The 21,761-nt window shown below is 40.8% G+C and overlaps 2 protein-coding genes across 4 annotated transcripts in view; one reads left to right on the forward strand and one right to left on the reverse strand.

Annotated features, from left to right (window-relative positions):
* Positions 1-967: 967 nt before the first annotated feature.
* On the forward strand, positions 968-15,801 carry elk4 (ETS transcription factor ELK4). 2 transcript variants are annotated; one of them, XM_080423973.1, is made up of 6 exons: positions 968-1,175; positions 4,177-4,391; positions 6,051-6,815; positions 7,872-8,102; positions 11,088-11,207; positions 11,340-15,801. In XM_080423973.1, exons 2-6 carry the CDS (start codon positions 4,185-4,187, stop codon positions 11,436-11,438), a joined length of 1,422 nt encoding a protein of 473 aa, XP_080280099.1. In that variant the 5' UTR covers positions 968-1,175; positions 4,177-4,184; the 3' UTR covers positions 11,439-15,801. The 2 variants fall into 2 exon arrangements, with proteins under 2 accessions (XP_080280099.1, XP_080280098.1); XM_080423972.1 differs by lacking the exon at positions 968-1,175 and adding an exon at positions 1,950-2,054.
* A 585-nt stretch (positions 15,802-16,386) lies between these two features.
* The window catches only part of mfsd4aa (major facilitator superfamily domain containing 4Aa), a 22,469-nt gene continuing 17,094 nt past the window's right edge, over positions 16,387-21,761 (reverse strand). The window contains exons 5-10 of one of the 2 annotated variants that reach the window (XM_080423682.1): positions 21,757-21,761; positions 21,467-21,640; positions 18,461-18,608; positions 18,187-18,257; positions 17,828-17,948; positions 16,387-16,889 (exon numbers count right to left, since the gene is read on the reverse strand). The exon at positions 21,757-21,761 is cut by the window's right edge and continues 111 nt beyond it. In XM_080423682.1, the coding sequence (XP_080279808.1) occupies positions 16,837-16,889; positions 17,828-17,948; positions 18,187-18,257; positions 18,461-18,608; positions 21,467-21,640; positions 21,757-21,761 (572 nt within the window). In that variant the 3' untranslated portion in view covers positions 16,387-16,836. Of the gene's footprint in view, positions 16,890-17,827; positions 17,949-18,186; positions 18,258-18,316; positions 18,364-18,460; positions 18,609-21,466; positions 21,641-21,756 lie in introns of those variants that run through there. The other variant, XM_080423683.1, reaches the window with a different exon arrangement.

Consider the following 21,761-nt stretch of genomic DNA (forward strand, 5'->3'; position numbering starts at 1 on the left):
GTAAGGTATTCGACTGCCACTTGCTGGTCACTTTGGGTATTTCCCGAATGAAAAAACTAAAAACTAACAAAAAAACAGGGAAGCAAAACTTTTTAAATTTGCATAACTAAGCACAGTATTATAGGCCTATGTTTGCCCCTGTTTTCTGTCATCGGCTTGCATGTATTCACTGTACAGTAGACCAAACCTGTTTGACAAGTAACAGCAATAATAATGATTGATAGATTATTATGATTTTATTTACTTTAATTTTGCAAATGGTCAATGAGCATTTTTGAAACACTAAAACAAACAATCTACTACTATGCATAATAATAATAACAATTAAGTAATAATAATAATAATAATAATAATATTTAACATTGGTGTAAAGTAACTAAGTACATTTACTCAAGTATACTGTACTTAAGTAAACCTTTTAGGTATTTTTTACTTACTGGAGTATTTCCAATTTTCAGTACTTTTACTTCTACTCCACTACATCTCAGAGGAAAATATTGTAATTTTACTCCACTACAATATATGAAAACTTACTAGTTACTTTGTAGATTTTGATTATTATTACAAAACATACATTACCCACTTCAGCCCTATATACATTTTGGCCATTTGAAAAAAGCCGATTTTCAAATGGGACATTTTGTACGTTTACTTTTGGTACTTAAAGTATTTTGATGCCAAATACTTTTGTACATTTTGAATTCCGGACTTTTACTTGTAACAGATTATTTCTACTTTTACTTTAAGTAGTGAGTACTTTTTTTCCACCACTGATATTTAATCATAAAAACAAAAATAACGGGGTTATGGTGAATGTGAATAAAAAAAAGAATGTGAATAAAAAATAATAAAAACACAACAACAACAGCAGCAGCAACAACAACCACCACCACAACAGCAACGCGCCACTTACAAGCGTGTAAACAAGAGAGGAAGTGATCTCAGTCTCAGTGCGGAATTAATTTCCTGTCAAACAGACCGTCAGAGAGGCTGCTGCCTGCAAGACACTTTAATGTCTCTTCTATTGAGGAATGTGCATGGATGGCACTGGCGGCCCGTGTGTCTGTCTGCTCGTCGTGTACTTTAAGTAGAATAGACGGCATTAAACAATGTGTGGCTTTGGTTCCGACGCGGTAGGACGACTCCGAACACCAGCGTTCTCTACTAGCAGCAAGGTAACGTTAGCAGCCAAAGCTAACGTATTGCTAACTTCTACCTTTCATCATCACGTTCTTCGCGTCAGCTTTCACTTACTTTGCGCTCGCTGTGATTGATGTCAGTAAACGAAAGTAAAAGTTAAAAAACCTGACGTGTGCTGTATCTGTAGTGCCTTAAAAGCTGAGCCTAGCTTTTTGGGGTAGTTATTATTCATCCAACAAGTGGTTGTGTGTGTTTTTGTTGTTGTTGCTGCTGTCGGCGGCGGCACTGTATAGGTGTAGCATTATGGGTTATAAGTGGAAGCTTCTAGCAAAATGCTTGTGAAACGTGTCTATAATTGCAATGCTTATTATGGTGGGGCAAACGCTGTTCACCACGTTACCAAACTGTAATGAGTTAATGGTTTCATAATCAGAATGTCTCAACCTTTTGTGAGGTCATTGTATGCATTCATTGACAGCAGGACTGTCCCATTTTTACCCTGATTTCACCAGCTTTGAAACTGTCAGAACAGACAGATTGTGTGTGTGGGGGGTGTGTCACCATCCCAGCTGGACTGGATGAGTCAGGACAGATTTACTCTCCCCATAAGCAGCTTACACACACTCACACGCTCACACTCAACCATAGCACACACACACAGTGCCCTGCTGCTCAACCATCACACACACACACACACACACACACACACACACACACACACACACACACACACACACACACACACACCAGTGCCCTGCTCAACCATAGCACATTTAACCTGGTGAGGTTGTTTTTTGTGTTGTCTTTGCTGCCAGGGCCTTGATTTCAGTCAGGTTGTGGTGGTGACACTGACAGGTCCTACTGTCCTCCAGTGGAAGTAGACAAATGGTCTTTGATGATCACAGAAAGCGAAGGTGAAACTAAACAAAAAAAACTCTGCCACCAAAACATTTGCAATGCCCTCACCATCCTTTAAAAGATTTGAATAACTGGTTTCTTTCAAAACTGGCCTAAAAAATCATCTATCAGGAGACCGCAGACCGCCGTTTTCCCCTTTTCTCCTTTGTAAATATAGTGTTTTGTATTTGTTGTTGACATGCATTAGTGTTATTTTGTTTATGCCATGTTGATTATTTGAATACATAGAACCACAATAGAAACAAGTCCCCAGGACTTTTTGTGTTATCCTTTTAACCTTAATGTCTGACTGTAGCACGTGCTGTTTACATTTCTGACTAATAGAGTATTCAATCAATCAAAAGACATTTAAGCATAATGTAAGCCGACATATTAGAAATGCATCAGCCAATATACAGTCTGTTAACAATGTTAACAGACTGTATATTGGCTGATGCATTTCTAATATGTCGGCTGTTATGACATTGATATGTATTAAATCAAATAACACCATTTTGTACTGAATAGCTCAGTATTGATAGCGTGGTGACATTTTTGGGACTATAACGTCACGAGACTGTTGAGAATACACACAAAGGGAAGTTAGTTTCACACTGCTAGAACAGTCTAAATCTCAATTTATATACAAGCTTGATGGAGCATACTGTATTAAGTTAACTTAAGTGTAATGCAGACCAGGGTGTTCACAGTCACACTTCTTTTTATAGGTATTCTGTTGGTTTTCATTTTCCAGTAAGCTGAATAATACATTAGCTTCTGCGCTCGTAACTAAAAGTCATGCTGTTGTCAGATTTAATATGAATCTGTACTCGGTTTGTGGTTATATATTTGCCTCAGTCCTCCTCACCTTACATGACCTCCGTTATTGTCATGCAGGAATCATTCAGGATCCCTCCCTTCTATTGTGTTCTCTGTGTACAGCTAGACGAAGCTGTCCACAGCAAGCCTTTCCTTTTTTCAAAGCCAAACATTTCACTTTTCACAGGGTAACCTACAGTATAACCATACAACCTCTGAAACATAAAACGGTGAAGTAAGATGGGAAGGGAAGCAGCTACAAATTAGGCTAATTAAAAGGTCTGGATATTGTGAGAGTCAACCAGACACGAGCACGGTTCAAAACCACTGTATTGTATAACATCTGTTACAGCAGGTTACATACAATATAACAGGCCAGAGATCACTTGATTGTCTGTTCTGAGCACATTGCATGTGAGGACTTAAGTCAGATCTCATCTCATGGAGAAAATGAATTGCATCTCAAAATGGTTTTAATGTCCTGATCTGAGTTTGTTTTTGATTCCTTATCATGCTGTTATGCTCAGAAGAGGAAATTATTATTATGGGTGAATAATATGTCAAAAGTTGGCAGAAGTAATGTTGCACATGGCAGTCAGAAGAAATGTTACGTCATAAAATGGGAACACAAAATGAGGACTTGTGTTATGGCATTGTATGGATTAAAAGGCTATTTATTCAGTAGGATAAAACATAGCCTGATGCTGTAAAATCCATGTGCATGACACAAAGGGAAGGAAGCACAGGCATTATGCGATCCAGACGCATGACATGTCATATAACTAAGCGGGTTGGTGGTTCTTTGTCTGCTGTCACAGCCCTGTTGGTACTTGTGGAGCATGTTCTGTGAATGCCTGACCTTGCTGTTTGCTCATTGTGTAGTTCAGCCCTACTTGTTGTCTGCATCATCCAATCAAGACATGTCTAATCTCCTATGTAATTTTCTAGTGTTATAAATGAGAAGTAAGTTAGTAGCTGTGTTGAATGATTTAGGTCTCCTTAATTTTAGCATGATTGTGTTATCCCTTGGCACATGCAGGGCTGCAACTAATCACAATAGGCAGTCAAAAGTGTTATAGATGTTTATACGGTTTTCTGGTGTTTTCTGGTGTTGTCTTGTGTTTAAAAATAAGCAAATGTGCTTTTAAGATAGTACTCGCATTGTAATTAATATCCTGACTGAGCCATAGTCAAGAAAAATAATGGCATGGTTTTGTCATTATTGAATTGCAGCTGTAGATTTATAATACCTCAACTGTATACTCCCTTTAGCTTGATGAAGTCCAATCTCTGTCATGGTATTTTGTCTCCTTTCCACAGTGAGAGACATGGACAGCTCTGTCACCCTGTGGCAGTTCCTTCTCCAGCTCCTATTGGATTCCAATAATGAGCAACTGATCTGTTGGACCAATGAGGAAGGGGAGTTCAAGCTGCTACAGGCAGAGGAGGTGGCCAGGCTGTGGGGTGCCAGGAAGAACAAGCCCAACATGAACTATGACAAGCTCAGCAGGGCTCTCAGATACTACTATGACAAGGTAATCACTCAACACTGTGACATAACATGACCAAATTGAAATGACTAATGCAATTTCCAAATCCCATTTTCATTTAAAAGGGGGAAAGGTGCTCCAGGTGGCAGACAGTGCCAGACACATTGTATTCTTTTATCTTGTGGCAGTAATACTTGCGTTGTCAGTCCCTGCATATGCCAGTGGTCAATGCATATGTGCATTGGCAATTGGCATCTTTCTCCTCCATTGAGGAGAAAAATCCAACATTTTAAAATCATCTTCACCAGTCCCTGCCTAATCTTTTATTTTAATCTTATAGATTGTCTTTTAGTGTCTATCTGTCTATCTAATATGTATATGTAACATATGATCAATATTGTGAGTCCTAACACTCAATTCTCCTGCTTGTTATGCGGCAGTAGGCTAATCATTAAAAAGCGGTTGACAGGTTCTGTACCGTCACCATATCTGGAACAGTAACAGCTGTCAGGATGTCACTAGGACCAAGGTTTGGAGGAATAACTTGGTGCTGTTCAATCCCCCAACTAGGTCTACTTCTGCTGCTTAGGGCTGCATGATACATTTGAATAACCTATATCTTAAATAGCCCAGGACTCACTATGTTGTGAATCGGAGTGAACTGCAGGAAATTCTAGCGCTTTGCAGATTTGGCATATTTACATCTTTAATTTAAGGTTTGATTCATGTGCCCTGTCCCAGTCTAATGAACAGAACAGAACTGTCACACATTCTAAACCTAGGTTTGCATAATAACAAATAAAAAACAAAAACATTATCCCCCGAATTGATGTCACCACCTTCTCAATTCCATATAAAGGAAAAAGTTGCTAAGAAGACTATTATTATTTTCAAAGGTTTTGAGCACAAAATACTTTATTGCAGTTATTTGTTGTTGCTCCATTCATCAACAGCATCAGCATTCTACCCTGCACACTTCTTCCTCAATGTTCCTGAACAGATGCTGTGATTGGCCTCAGCACCGATCTCAAATAGCCAGTGAGGGCTTTTTACACTACACAGGGTTGTTCTAGATCAAATAAAACATTCAAATATCTCGAAAATTAAAGGATAATCATTGTGGAAACTGGAAACTGCCCTGATATTGTGATATGCGATATAATTTGATGTTACACTTTCTCTAAAACATAAATGTATAACCTAAGACCTGTTGAGTGTCTGTTGATGTCTGGGCTGTAGTGAGACAAGTAGAGGCATGACAGGGCTGTGCCTCTGAGGTCCCTTTGCGCTGAGCTCTGCCTGTGTTTGTCTCCCCCTGTTGCTTGTGGTTTGGCTTAAATACAGCCTGACCCTGTGGGTGTTCTGGGCTGGGCTGCTCTGCAACGTGATTGGCTGTTAGTTCAGTACAGGCAGGAAGGATGGAGCTGTTCCATGCAAGAATGATTTTCTGTGGTCTTCTATTTTTACACTCTCTCCCTCTGCGAAACACACACACACACACAGACAGACAGACTTTTGCCTCTGCTAACTCTTTGCCCAACAAGCGAGTTGTAGTTTAATAATGTATGTTTACTCTTCTGTTTTATATGAGTGACTGAATTACATAAAGATAGTACTGATGATGGATATTTTTGGCCCAATCTTCACATACCAGCATGTTAACTTTGCCTGTCATCGTATAATCCCTCTCCTTTCTTCCATTAGAACATCATCAAGAAGGTGAATGGTCAGAAGTTCGTGTATCGCTTCGTTTCCTACCCAGATATCCTTAAAGGGGAGGCTGCTGCTCGGACGGAGGGAGGAGATGTGGTCGGGGGAGGCACCCCGCTGCTCTCAGAGAGGGCGGACAGTGCCATTATACCAGAAGTGGAATCTGGGGACAGGGGCAAGGCAGGGGGCTGCATAGTGGGGCAGGGCTTCAAGCCGTCCAACAGGAATGACTACATCCACTCTGGGCTGTACACCTCCTTCACCCTCACTTCGCTGCAAAATGGACGCCAGCTCTTCAAGTCCATCAAGATGGAGAACCCAGCAGAGAAGATGGCAGACCGGAGGGTGGGGAGCAGCACCACCCAGGAGCCACACCCGCAGCCACCGCCTCTGCAACCGCAGCCCACCACGTCATCGTCCGTCATTAGGTTCGGCACGACTCCGCCCAAGGCATCGCCACACGTCCCTCCTCAGTTCACCATAGAAATGGCCCTTACATCTAATCCGCCTCTGTATCCTCTCGCTCTGCCCACACGGGCTGATGACATGACTGGACACTCCTCACTCTTGTCGCAACACCTCTACTCTTTCGAACACATCCGTCCTTCAGGGCCACGATTCAGCCTATCGGAGCTGACCTCGCCTAGCCCCTCCCCGAGCATAGTGCATGACTCGTCCCAGGAGCTGGTGATTGACAGCGACGACGACATTGAATCCATCACGTCTCAGCCCGCGGACTCCCAGACACTGGAAACAAAGGCTAGTCAATGCAACTTTTTAAAATCTTGGCCCAATCATTACAGCTCACTGTCTGTTTAATGTAGTAAAACCAACTCTAAAGGTCCTTACACACCGGCGAATATGCGAATATACGAAAAATTCGGACTCGTTCCGAATAATTAAAAGACGCTTTTTCGCTTCGCGAAACTGATGTGGACACTTGCATTGACTTTATAAGGTTTTTTAAAAAAAACGTATTTATTCGCATGAAGAATTCGCCCCGGTGTGTAAGGACCTAAAGGCTTGAGCTTTTTCTCTCATTCCTCTCATTAGTCCCTTGAATTTGTCTCCTGGTGTGTTATTTCACTTAGGTTGTCTATCTACAAACTCACTATTTTCAGCAAAGATATTTGGTGTAGAGGAGGCCTAGAATAGATCCCTGCGGGACTCCGGTCAACTAAGTATACAGTATAGGCTTTAAGTAGTTAAAGGTAGGGTAAGTGATATATATATATATTTTTTTGTTTGTTAAGGTTAAAATACTATTTTCTGATAGTAATCATTGCTAGAGAGCGTTTGTTCGGTCACTCCAGCTCTTTAGTAAACAGAATATAGTAGATTTTCAGGTAGGTGACAACATTTAAGCCAATCAGGAGAGAGTACTGAAAATGCATTTTCTGTTAATTAAAGAGCTGGAGAGACATGGGAGACTCCTTTTACTGAACAAACACTCTATAGCAATGAGTACTATCAGCATATAGAGCTATTTAACACTTATTTTAACCAAAGTAAATCACTTACCCTACCTTAACTGTAATAAGTTCTACTTGCATAACCTATATAATAATAATAATAATGCTATGTACTGTGTAGCGTGATTTATTCAATTCAATCTTGACAATTTAAATAATCCTATGAAAAGATCACCAATTGGTCTTTACGTCCTCTTCATTTCCTGCCTAATGGAATTACCCAAAAATACTAAATTACTTTCCCAGCCATTCTAGAAAGCTTGATGCGTTAAGTATGTTTGATGTCAATGTCGTCAATAGAAGTGCACCTCTAGAATTCATCCATTGTGTCTGTCTATCTTAGGTGGAATCTATCAGCTCTATGTCTGCTGGGGTTATGGAATCTGAGACCAGCATGTCTCCAGTCAGCACCATCACCACAATCAGCACTCAAAGCTCAAGCAAGACCCGTAAGCCACCTAAAGTCTTGGAGCTGAGCACTCCAACCCTGCTGGTCACTGCCTCTGACTTCTCACCCATGAGCATCTGCAGTCCCTCGTTGCCAACTGCCTCCCTCACACCAGCAATGCTACAGGTTAGAATGATCTCATATTCAAGCAACTTGAAAACTCTGGGGTGCACACAAAAGTCAGGGTATATGAAAGTTAAGAGTGGTTACAGTGCAGTATGGAAGAGGACACAAGGTGTTTGGAGTGGGTGTGTGAGGCTGAGATATATTCAGTGTCTGAATGAAGAACATTGTTTATGTTTAGCAACAAAACATATTGTTACATTACAATAATATTGTGATTCTCAAAGATTTTTGATACATGATTTACATATTGTGACTTATTGAAGTACACAAATGGCAGCCAGTAAATTAAAGGTAAAAGGTGTGACGCAGGTGTGAGGGCCACACACTCTAGATGGGAGTACCTCTAGTATATTTAAAATGTTGTCGCTTGACCAATGTTATTGGATAAGGTATTAAACATTCTAGTGTAAAAGGGCAGCACACATTTTCAGTCCATACACCAGGGGGCAGTGGTGAAGCAGTTATCTCTGGCACCTGGCCTCTTGGCTGTGGTCTCTGGGTTGTTTTCATGATGTTTAATTGTTGTTTGTAGACCACATGACACTGCACTCCGTTATGCCTGGAAAGGCTCTATTAGATCAGCTGGTGCAGACAATGCCTTTATTATGCATTACCAGGAGGTCAGCTCTGTGTCTTGCTGTCTCCGCGGTCATGAGACCAAGCCTCAGACGGCTGCTTTCCTGTCAGCCGTGGCTTTTACCCAGGACCGGACCACGTTCTCCTCGATGAAACCTATCCTGTGGCTGGATTCCTGATCTGATAAATGTTTTTAAGTCATTTAATGTTGAATATTGCCAAAACCAATTCCTGATATTCCTTTTCACAATTGCTAGTTTTGCAGTTTGCATACTACCAAGTATTCCAGTCAATCTAAAATCAGTAAAACCAGTCCAGGCGCAAAGCTCAATGTCATGTAACTGTATTTGTCTCTAAATAGTCTACAGCATGGCTAGACTATTTACATTTTTTATTTTATTCATTTATTTTTCATAGTTGAAGTGTTAAAGCATAACGTATAGAAACAAATGCCCTTAGGGGCTCACCTGGTAAACCGCATACCATTAAGACTCCTTAATGATCCTTGCGCAGCTGGCCTGGGTTCAAGTCCAACCTGAGGCTCTTTGCTACATATCCTTCCCCATCTCTCTCTCCTTGTTTCTCTCACTGTAGCTGTCTGGATAGAGCATTAAAATGCATACAATAGTTATTTAAAATAAATAGATAAATGTCCTTCCGTTACGCTTAATATGCAAAAAAATAAAGTGTAAAATATGGATTCAGCATTTTTTTCCATCTGTTCAGCATTTTCTCACTAGTATCCATTACCACCTCACCTGTGTGTGACCCGCAAAACTGTCAGGCATGCAATACATTACTATAAATTAAAACAAGTCACTCCAGTATTGCAGTCAGGCCTGGGACCGGGCAAACATCCCAACTCCAGAAGTCAGTTGTAAAGCTAATTGTATGAGCTGTTTAGACAATTATCTTGCACCCAGTGCAAAATGCAGTGCCAAGTGTCATTGCTCGTTTCCAATCGACGTAGTTGCTATAGCCAAAACGTCTGTCACCTTTCCTGAAGCATTTGAAAAATAAAACAAAAACAATATTTTTTATTTCTGAGTGCGAACCGCCATGTTTTTGATTTAGCGTGGCGGTATAAAGATGCGTTTGCTCATCTGTGCCCCCATGGACGTGCTGGTCTTAAAATGAGGTGTGGTTTGGGGCATTGCTTTATTAGGTGCAGTGCGAAAAGTCAGGAAGTGGTTGCGCCTTAGACCAGCTCTGGCCTCGTCTAAAGTCTAGCGCAGTCCCCCAGCACAGTATTTCCATGCTACTTAAAGTGCACAATCACATTTCCTTAGATTGATTAAAGCGTGCATTGCTTGCAATCAAATGTATCCCAATTCTACTCGGCATCCATGTTCAGATTTTAAAGGAGGAGTTCACCCAAAAAAGTACTTATTTTCTATCAATTACACACCCCATGAAGCCTTGATTTCATGGATTTGTTTTTGTTTTTGTGGCATTCCTAAGACAATAATTTGATGACCGTGTGTATTTCCGGTAGGAGACACAAATAATCAACTTTGTGCCCCCTCCGGATACATTAGCCGGTAGGAGACGGGAATCAAATTATTAGCTTAGGAATGCGACAAAAAAAAAGGCTTCATAGGGTGTGCAATTGATAGAAAATAAGTCATTTTTTGGGTGAACTCCTCCTTTAACGCTGTTAAACTAGCTACATTTAGTTGGACACCCCCAATACATTTTCGCCCTGCATTCAAGACCATGTGCCACCTTGCGCCATAGATTGTCTAAATAGGCCATTATGTAATACACTTGGAGCATTCCATCGTTTAATTATTAGTTATATTTACATCACAGTACAATTGCAGAGAGAAAAGGGGTCATGTGCAACATGATCCGCATCATGGGCCGCAGTGTTCCCCTAGCCAGAAGCTGAAGGTGTGGGGGAGGAATACATCTTTGGGTTCGCGAAAAAGATTGGGTTCTCAAAATGCATATTTATGCTCAAACACAAAGTCTTATATCTTATATACTGTAGTACATGGGCACAGTAATAACTTGTATAGTTTACATATGAATTGTCTCCAGATTTAGGAAAATATACTTTTATTAGACAAAAGTATAGACAAAAGTATAGACAAAAGTATACAAATCAGTCAGTCACACATCAACAACTAGTGATGGCACAGATGGCATCCTGCCTGAGAGCATTTGAGCATTATATTTTTTATATATACATATTCTTTTTTTTACAGAAAAAATCATATTGTGGCGGTCGGATTTAAGGGGTGGCGGCCCGCCACTGCTTAATGCATATCGGGGAAACACTGTGGGCCGGGTTCAAAAACCCACACTTTGAGTACATGGTCTGAACCACTAGGACAGCCTAAGCTTCTGTCTGTTCAGATCTGTCTGTTCTTCTCTCGGTTCATGTCTCTCTCGTCTTTTCCTCAGACTCCCACCCTCTTGTTAACTCCCAGTCCTCTGCTGTCCAACATCCACTTCTGGAGCACGCTCAGTCCCGTGGCCCCACTCAGCCCGGCGACACGTCGCGCGGGAGCACACCTTTTCCAGGTGAGCAAACATGTCACGTATCTTCATGAGACTTCTTAATTTTTCTTTGTTAACTGTACTCTTGTATTCATTCAGCCTGGGTTTTAACCTTTCTTAACCTGTCATAACACACCTTGTTCTGCTGTATTCCAGTTCCCGTCGGTTTTCACGCCCCATTTCCAGATCCCAGTGCACAGTGTGGAGGGGATCAACACGCCTGGCCCCATCTCACCAGACCCCCAGAGGACATAGGACTACAACAGCCCTGTGCCTCGCATATGACATGGCCCCGGGACCCAGTCAGCCAGACCCTCCATCATCAGCTCCTCATCTCCCAGATATCAGGGCACTGACCTGTCATTGGGCCTGGGGGCATCACTGCTACCCCTACCCCACCCCCCCACGCCAGGCCCGCACTTTGGTGCTTGTCATTTTTCCAAATTATTTACTGCCATAGAATTCACACTACAGTCCCATGCGGTAAGGGGAGGTCTGGAGCGAAGATGTAAGCAACCCAGGCTGATGGACTGGGGTGATATGTTCAGTGATCAGCTTCATGCCATTCTGAGGGACAAACGTTTGTGCATTGAGGATGCACACTCTGAACATTTACACATGAATGCACACTTAATTCCTTACATACCATTGTATACTTTTTCTCTGGACTTTTGGGATCCTTGCTCATGTCTATTAGGAAGAAAAAGGGATTTCCATGGCAACTAGCTGGCTGCATGCAGAAAGATTGGACACAGAGTAGCCAGAAGTATGCATAAATTAAGGGTTGGTTAGACCAAAAGTATTGCAGACGTCTGAATCTGTATCTTTTTTCCCCCCATTGGTTGTCACCACTTTGTTGTTAATTTATGTTGTTTACTTTGTGTTTTTATATATTTTAAACAGCCGTCCTTAACTTTTGCTCCCTTTTTGAAGGGCAGTGCATTAACCTGGTACTTCGTCATTGCCAAGTCACCCCATGTTTCATGCGGTCCCTGTCGCTGCCAACATCCACTGTTGGCCTGGGGAGAGAGTAGACGCATGCCTCCTCCATTACACATGGAGTCACCAGCTGTGTCTTTTCACCTGACAGTGAGGAGTTTGAGCCAGTAGGAGTCGCTAGCAACAAGGACACAATCCCCTGCCGGCTTCACAACCATGAACACTGACAATTGTGTTTGTTGGAGCACCCAGCCACGCTGGAGGCACCCCCTACCACGAATCAAACCTGGGCCTCTGTAGTGAGTGTATTACCACTACAACACCCAGACAACCCTGGAAGTAGTAATATAATAATACTATTATTATATTGGAAATTTGATGTCAACATGATGCTTTATTACCCTGCTGCTCCCTACCTAAAGATAAATGTCCAATCTCACCTACCTGAGTGCATTGCACTAGGTTTTCTTTAAGCTAACGAGTTGATTATAGCCATAACCACCAGAACCCTTACCTTAACTCTCTTACTGCAGCATTGGCCATATAGCAACTCAACCTCTCCACAATTACCTCCTTCTTTAGGTTGCCTCTTTGTAAATGTACCCCAGCTCTTTCTGCATGTACAGTACATTAGCCCTGAAAGACAGTGTGGGCCACCTGGGCCGCTCTGGGCACAAACCATAGTCAGCAAAGCCATAACTCCTACCTTAAACCTAATTGTACCTCCACCAACCTTAACTTTAGCTTGGAGCAGTTTAGCACCTTCCTTCGCCATATGAACCTTTTGTGAAGGTGTAGAATATGAAAGAGTGACACCCACCCATACTTAAAATGACCTTGAAGCCATAAGTAGATAGACTCTCTATTTCTCTAGAGAGTGTGGACATAGGATTTAATCATTTTTCTATCGTGTTTACACGTGACACTTTGGGAATTGAATGATTACACTGTCAGTGTTCATTTACCCAAGTGTTGCTCTCTAACCCAGGGATAGACAACCATTGAATTTTGTACGTGGATGGACTAATTTGTACTCACTAATAGAGCCAGCCCCAACACCCTATGCTTAATTTATACTCTATTGCGCCAGTTCACAATCTACAAGCTCACAATGCATTGTGAGCTTGTACATAAGCTATTTTCAGCGCATGACACCGGCGCACAACCATGTATAAATCTGGCTTGTTAACCTTACAATCAAGTCACGCTGAAGCGGTGCCTTACCTCAGCCTAGCCCAAGTTAAAGTCTGACTGTTGATAGTTGCCAGTTCAGTAATTGAAAAGATGATATTTCAGTAACCACAATGTATAGTCTAGGGCTCCTGTTTATGTGAATGCCTAGCTCTGAATTCACACCAGCAGCAGTATTTTGCTGCTGCTTTCTGATAAAGCGGTGAGGTTCAATGCAATGTCTGTGGTGAGGAGCGACCACAAAGGCAGCATGGCAAAGTTGGGAAAAGTTGGGAACTAAACTTTTCCGCTGCCACTGTGTGGCAAGATAGAACGGCAACCAACCAGAAGCGCGCTGTGCTCTGAAGTGGGCGTGGACTACGCGTACACACTCGACAGCACTTGAGATGGACAGAAATGTAGGCTACTACTGTTTGAAAGTACCTAATATTGATAACAAAAGTTTAAACTAGCAGATGTAGATGTGAAATTAATCAAGATAACTGCATGGTCTATTTTCTCTTACTTAAAATGTATTATTTTATATATATCATATACGTATATAATTTACAAACATGTTGCCAGAGTAAAACAGAGCGAGGGAAAAGACTGCCGCTGCTGGTGTGAATTCAGTGAGTGTAATGTTTTCTATGCCATATCTTTGCTTTGACCAAACCAGAGTGCTAGAACTCGGGATTAAGATATTTTTTGTGTGTGCACGTGTTCTTGTGTTTGTACAGTACTGTGCATATCATATGTTTATTACTTCTTATCTGTTTTCCCTTCACTTTAGTTTTATTGAGGGAATCTAGTAGGGCTGTCCCCAATACCTTTTTCAAGTTTTGGATATTCTATGCATTTACCTAGCAAGCATCCGAATATTTGTTCTAAATTAATTAGCCAATACATCAAAAAAGGCTCTTTGTGGCGTGATTGGTTTCACTGCAGGGGCCAGCACTTAGTGGTACATTTTGTTAAGTCACATTCTCGATGGGTAAATTATGTTAAGTCACATCTCGACAGCCAATCACAAATCTCTAAACGTGTTGCTGCACTGGCACCTTGTCTGTGTAAAAAAACAAGGAGCTGAAACACTCACAAGCAATCTGCAGCAGATGAATCACCTTAATCTTGACATCCCTATTATGATAAAGATTTTCAAAGATTTATTTAAATTTTTAATAACTTCCAAAAATAGCACATGTACAAGCTCACAGCTTGTTGTGAGCTTGTACAGCAGCAATTTTTGTCATTTGTCGTACATCTAAATTGACGAATGAGTATCCATATGAAGTTAATTGGGGCCAGCCCTAGAATCTAGTACTGTACCTATAGACAGAAAAAAGTAAATGTTTCTAAGGTCACATTGACTCACAAAAGATATCAACTGTACATGCACATAGCAGAGATATGGACCACCACCTCTATATCCTATTCTCTTTAAACCTGCTTAAATGTTGGCGTGATAACAGATCTGTTAAAAAAGCATACTGTACACATGTATATTGTTTATCTAGTTGCTTAGGTTTCTTTAATCCACATTTATGTTCCTGTAACTTTCAATAGAATTCTAAGAATTATTTCTATTTTTGTAAAAGGGCAGACAGACATGTCTGCTGGTATTTTGTTTTACAGTATGTACTGTATCCAGCATAAATTGGGTTTTAATGTAAACACTCATGTATTTCCTTATGTAATTTTCCTCTACTCTGTTTGGGAGGTGGTTGTCCCATGGTGGTTATTGGTTATTTGGGGAACCCTAGCCTTACGGGAAGAAATCTAAATCCATGTTTATATGTATAGTGTTTTGATAGTGTTGTTATTGTAAATGCAGATGTTGTGGTGGAATGTTTGCACTTAAACATGTTGGGGGTTCCTGCAGTATTGGATTCTATCACTTTTTTAAGACAGATTTCTTGTGTCCTTCTTTGAAGATGCTAACAGCAATTTAAGGGGTATTGTATATTTTTCCAAAACGAGGGGAGGATAAATTCATGCACTAATTACTTTATACTGCAAATCCAACTAACTAACTTTTATATATTGATTAAGAATCAATATAGTTAATTCAGGCCCTAGAACAGATGTGTATTTTATCTAAATATTAGAATTTATAAAAGCCCAATATGATTGGTCAGCTATATTGTATTTTTGCAGTAGTAGTTTTGATAAAACTCAAAGCAGCCAGATGATTGTTATATTTCTCTAAATGTTTCCTCTCCATTAAGGACTCAAGTGCATAATTTCTTAATCCCTACATTATAGTGTATTTCCTTGAAGTTTTCATGAAATGTAAAATCTGTTTTTGTGATTTTTAAAATGAGACAAACTGACTTTTTGCTTCAACGTCCTTGCTTTCTGTCCAGTTCTATATTTGTTTTTGTTTTTTTTATGTTTACAAGCTACTTGTCTGAAGTGGCATATTGATGTGTGGGTGAGAGACACAGAAGAAGCATTTGTATCTCAAGAGCTGGATAAGACCAAATAAAGCAAAAGAATACCCTGATCTCTCTAACCCACTGTCTATGGACTTATTAAATGCTGCCAGTGGTGGAAGAAGTACTCCAATGTTGTATTTAAGTAAAGGTATCAATACCACAATGTAGAAATACTCTGTTAAAAGTACAAGTCCGGTATTCATTTCTGCAGAATACCGGACTGCAGAATTATGCAGAATTTCCCAAGTTTTAAAATGGCAGATCTACAAGCTCACAACGCCTGTGAACTTGTAGATCTGGTATTTTCAAATAGCCGAAGTGTATATATAGGGCTGAAGTGGTTAATGTGTGTTTTGTAGTAATAATCGAAATCCACAAAGTAACTAGTAACTCACATTTTCAAATAATTGTGCTGGAGTAAAAGTACAAAATTTGCCTCTGAGAAGTAGTGGGATAGAATAAAAGTATTGAAGATTGGAAATACTTATGTACTTGAGTAAATGTACTTAGCCCACCACTTTTGCGTGCACAGTCTAATATCAGGTGTCAATAATTACTGATTGTGGCCATACCAAAACATACTAATCTGATCTAACCAATGACGAATTTTGATAAAGAGGTATGACAGAAGCAGAGTGGACATCCACGTTCCAGCATCAGTTTCTTTATGAATGCCAAGGTTGTGGACCACAGAATTTCAACATTGATACCATGAAGGCAATACAATATTCAGGATTCCAAACTGGTACAGGAAATCTAACGTCACAAGGTTAGTATGGAGTTATGCTTGCTAAAATCAAAGTGAGGTGAAGTCATGCATGTCCTTTGAATTGGTCTTTGATGTGTGTACTGGTTAATGAAGATTAATCAGAGGATTCCTCATTTCCATTGCGCAGTGGAAGAGGCTGGGATGAAGGTTTCCAGCAGTAATCCATTACTACAGTAGCTCACTCTGATGATGATTTGTGGCAGTGGTGAGACAGAGCAAAAGCAGGGTGTCCTGAGAGTTCCCTTTCCATCTTCCCTTTGCACTGTGTCCTCTGTAGAAATACACAGGAATCTTCTCTGTCCTCTGACCTGCCTTTAAGTCTTTTGCAGTTCATGTGTCATGGCTGTCCTGGCTTTGGAGTCTCTGTCATGGCAATCTCTTTAGAGGAATCTGAGAGGTAAACATAATTAGCAGTCATATTGTGTATGCAGTTATGCTAGTGCTGCTTGAAATCTTATTCAATCTGTGTGCTTTATTGTATACCCAAATTATTTTGTTTCACTTTTATTCTCATTAAAAGCTAGTTAGATAGTTCTTATACTTTGTTTTCAGTTTGAGTTGGTCTCCACTACTTTGTTATCCTGTCCTCTAGGTGTACAGCAGTTAATAAAAAATAATCAATTTAATCAATTATTTAAAAAAAATTAGAAATAGATTTTCAAAAAAAGCAACCCACTGTGAGCTTGTATATTTCCATGCAACACAGTTGTACGACAAATCATAAAATTATGCTTGAGGGGTTAATCAGACTCAGTTATGTGTTGATTCCTTGATATAGAAAAATCCACCAAAACACACATCGTGATTATTCGATTAATCAAAAAAGTAATTGATTGGAAAAATCACGCAAAGTTTCACGTCCGGACGGACGTACGGACAAACGGACAAAACGGACGGACGGGCAGAGATAATGATCAATAGTAGTGCAGCCCTACCATCCCCTCAACTGTTGCAAATTGTAAGTTGTAAATATTTGTAACTGGTGCAACATCCCCCCTTCAATAAAACACTGTTACATCTATCCATATGTTGTCATTGTTACTCCTATCACCTAGGACTAGACTGATACATGATACAAGTTTCAATTCCCTGCAAATTGATTTTCATTCTGTACTGAAATGAACGGAATCCAATAGCTTCCTTGCAAAAGCACAAACTATGCTTTACAGAATGGTTGGGACTCAGCAGTAATGTCAAGTCTACCGTGAGTTGTAGTCAATGGGTTAAACATGCCAGACCACTGATATGGTCCTACAGAGTGAATGAGTTACTTTTTTAATAATAACAAAGTTTTGAATGTCAACTCTTCAACTGTTCACTGTGTGTACCTGACTGGCAGCGGGTGTGTATGCGCTGCACATAGAGGAGGAGCAGGAACAGGCAGAAACAGATGAAGGATGCGATCATGCCACACAGCAAGAAGGCATAACTACCCCGACTGTGGATCACCTGGACAGAGACAGACACACACACATGCACACGTACAGTACACGCACACGCAAACAAGCCCGTTTCATAATATGCATCTTCAGTCCAACATGAATGTATAAATGTTCATATTCGTTCACGCTCCCATGCATGCACGCAAGCACACACACACACACACACACACACACACACACACACACACACACACACACACACACACACACACACACACACACACACACCTTGGACGGTATCTTACCGATCCAACGATCATCTGCAGCACCATCTCTCCTGTGCTGGCGCAGGTCACTAGGACAGTTGTGGCACAACCTTCAGACACAAAGATAAGAGTTTTAAAAACCCCAGGTAGCACTGGCTCAGGAGGTAGAGCGAATGCAGTCATTTTGGTGTCAGTGGCTCTGATTCTCTTAATTCCCTGTGAAGCATAGCCAAACATTAGAGCTGTCAAAGGCCAGCAAGTGGATGCTGGCGTGGGAAAGGCATTAAAAAAGCAACAGCAAAGTGTGTGTTACCTTTATAGTTTAGTATGTCTTCTGTAAAAGCCAGCATGCAGGGAAACACACTACTGATGCAGAGTCCCAACACACATGTTCCAATGAAGAGACAAGCACTGCTGTAGTAGAGCAACAACATCATACACTGCACTAGTATCACCCCCACCTGAAGAAGAAACAAAAAAGAAATAGAAAGGGGGATGATTTTACAGTATGTATATTTATTTTGGGGGTTAAGTTTTTGTTTTGTTTTGTTTTTATAAGCCAGGATCTTAGGTTTAAAAAAAAAACTGTAAAACTTTATTTCAGTTTTAATGTTGTGCAAACCATATAAGGTAAACCTTCTGTGGCGTCAAAGTTATGTACAAGTACAATTCAAAGTAGCATCTAATTAGGTTGGCTAAAGCCCTCTCCAGACCAATCTGAGTCGGCCCGATTTTGGGCCGAATTGGCTTCGGGAAGCGTCGGCCAGTCGGTTAGGGGTCCGTCGGGGGGTCCGTCGGGACCTTTTCGGCCGACCCAGAGCCGACCGAACATGTTCAGCTTTTTAGCCGACTGGTAGCGCAGTGGCAGTGACAACAGAGGGCTGTCGGTGTTGCCAGATTATGTGAGAGAAACAAGCGTCCGTGTTTATGTATAAATATGTAATGCGCAAGTATGTAAACATGTCCTTCTGAGTGGGAGTTCAAGCATTGCATGAATAGGCTCGTAAAGCAGGGAGATAGTGACAGAGGAAGAGTGGTAGAGGGGGAGAGAAAGAGGGGGGAGAAAGAGAGAGAGAGAGGGAAAGAGAGAGAGAGGAAGGGAGAGAGGGGAGAGAAAGAGAAAGAGAGAGGGGAGGAAGACAGAGAGAAAGTGGGTGAGAGAGGGAGATGCAGGAGCGAGGGAGAGAGAGGAACGGAGAAAGCGGGAGGGAGAAAGAAAGGGAGAGAGACGGAGAGAGAAACGGAGGGAGGGAGAAAGAGGGAGGTAAAAAGCGGCAGAGAGAGAAGGAAAGAAAGAGAGAGGGAGAGACAGAGGGAGAGAAAAAAGGGAGAGTGAAAAGATTGAGAGAGAAAGAGCGAGCGAGAGATTGAGGAGACGGAAAGAGGGAGAGAGAACGAGCAATTAAGTGAATTGCTTTCACCTGCTGCTGCTGCTGCTGTGCGGAGTGTGCTACAGGGCATATCTCCGCCAAGCCAGGGTGACCTACCCAGGCTCATGAAATTCATATTCAGGCATAGTAGCCAATTAGAATGAAATCTTCAAAAACGGACTCATATACTGATACAGAACCATATATTGGCTATATATTATGGCTGTCGGGTGGAAATCTTGTATGTTCCTTTTTTATTATTATTTAAAAACAATTTAAAATCGTGAAAATAGCCAATCTACAAGCTGTAATTATTAATAATTAAGAAATACTATATTTTAAAGAGTGAAAAATCAACTAAAGTCATTATTAGTGCAAGTTCATTCACATTTCATTTGAATTAAAATAACTTGTGGGTAAAATACATTCTGTGAATCTAATGTGATTAATGTGACCCCTACTTCAGTCAGTGAAGTCCAGGGCTGAATGTGACATATTGAGACCTATATAACTAAATATTGGTCATTTGCTAACACATTATTTTGTGAAATAAATGGGTAATATTTCACAGATAGTTATACTATTCTTATAATATATTAAAATACAAGTTAAATGCATTATTTCCGTGGACTTAAAAATCATTTTTTTGACTTAAAAATCTTTATTTTTTTGGATGGCCTTCCTGCCCTGGCAGGAAGGCCGGGCAGGGCCTTTGTGCCCTCCAAAAAATTACAACACCAAAGGCCAAGTGGCCTTGCCCCTAAAATGACGAAATTCCAGGCTTGAATGCAATAGATGTACTCTGAGTCTGTTACAAGTAAAAGTCCGGAATTCAACATTTACTTGAGTAAAAGTACTAAAGTATTGGTATAAAAATGTACTTAAAGTACCAAAAGTAAAAGTACAAAGATGTTTGAAAATAGCAGATCTACAAGCTCAGAACGCGTGCATCGCAACACGTTGTGAGCTTGTAGATCTGCCATTTTCAAATAGCTTATAGGTATAAAATAGGGCTAAAGTGGTTAATGTATGTTTCATAATGATTTATATCTGCAAAGTAACTAGTAACTAAACATTTCAAATAATTGTTGTGGAGTACAAGTATAGACAATTGGAAATACTCCAGTAAAGTAAAAGTACCTCAAAATTGTACTTAAGTACAGTACTTGAGTAAATGTACTAGTTACTTTACACCACTGCACGTCAGTGAAGAAAAAACGCTGGGAACATCCCTAAGTGGCTTTGCAGGGAAACAAGCCCAAAGTCGCTTATAATAAGCAGACCTGGCAACGCTGGCACGCTAAAAGTCAAATTAGCACATGAATGGCCAGTCGGCTGACAGACTTAAATGGCAACTTTTGCCAACCGAATACCAGTCTGTTGCAGTCTGGAGTAGTCTGCAATAGTCTGGACGAGTCTGTTTGGTGCGGAGTTGCCTTAAAAGAACAGTAAGCCGCTCTCATCCTGATCCTCTCATTTGAATTCACACCCATTTCAAATATTTGAAATGGGCTTGTAATGATTCCACTAGAGCCATAGCCCTTGTCTATTTGAGCATAGTTCCTTATTGAACTCCCACTCTATTTGACACCCAACAAATACTGAGAGAAACACAAAGCTTGAAGAGACAATGCTAAACATTGAATGTTCATTGACTCATAACTCTATATGACTTATATGACTTATATTGCATGCAACACTCCCTCCACAGTCAACACACAGTTGCTTTGCCTGCTTTGTGTGATCGGCATGAACAGTAGCGCTTGGTAGCATTCAAATAACTCACTTGTTCCAATGAAGAGAGCAGTGCTTTTCTCTTCATTGGAAAGTATTGTCAACTTTCTTTGAATCTGCATTGTGTTCATACTCACTACCATGTAATTAACAAGTCAATGGTGGATAAAGGTGTGGGTGAAACTTGGATTGTTGGTGTGACTGTGTGTTCATACCAGACTGACGGTGAGCAGCCTGGCAGCAGTGAATCTGTAGGACAGGTAGATGAATGCCAGCCTGCCAGCTGTGATGGAGGCCCAGAACACACTATCCAGGTAGCCAGCTGTCTTATGGCCCATAAACAGTGGAGGGGACACAGCATAGGTGTAGACGAAGCCAGCATAGGAGCCCTGGGTTCAAAGGCAGTAGCATGTTAGCTTGGACAGTCTACTCTATTGTAAAGTACACATTTTCCTAATAATATGTTGTATGTTTTCTGAGGCAGGGTGTTAATAGGATGTCTCACTATAA

Source organism: Gymnoscopelus braueri (genome assembly GCF_963280865.1).
Source record: "Gymnoscopelus braueri genome assembly, chromosome: 3".
Taxonomy (NCBI): domain Eukaryota; kingdom Metazoa; phylum Chordata; class Actinopteri; order Myctophiformes; family Myctophidae; genus Gymnoscopelus; species Gymnoscopelus braueri.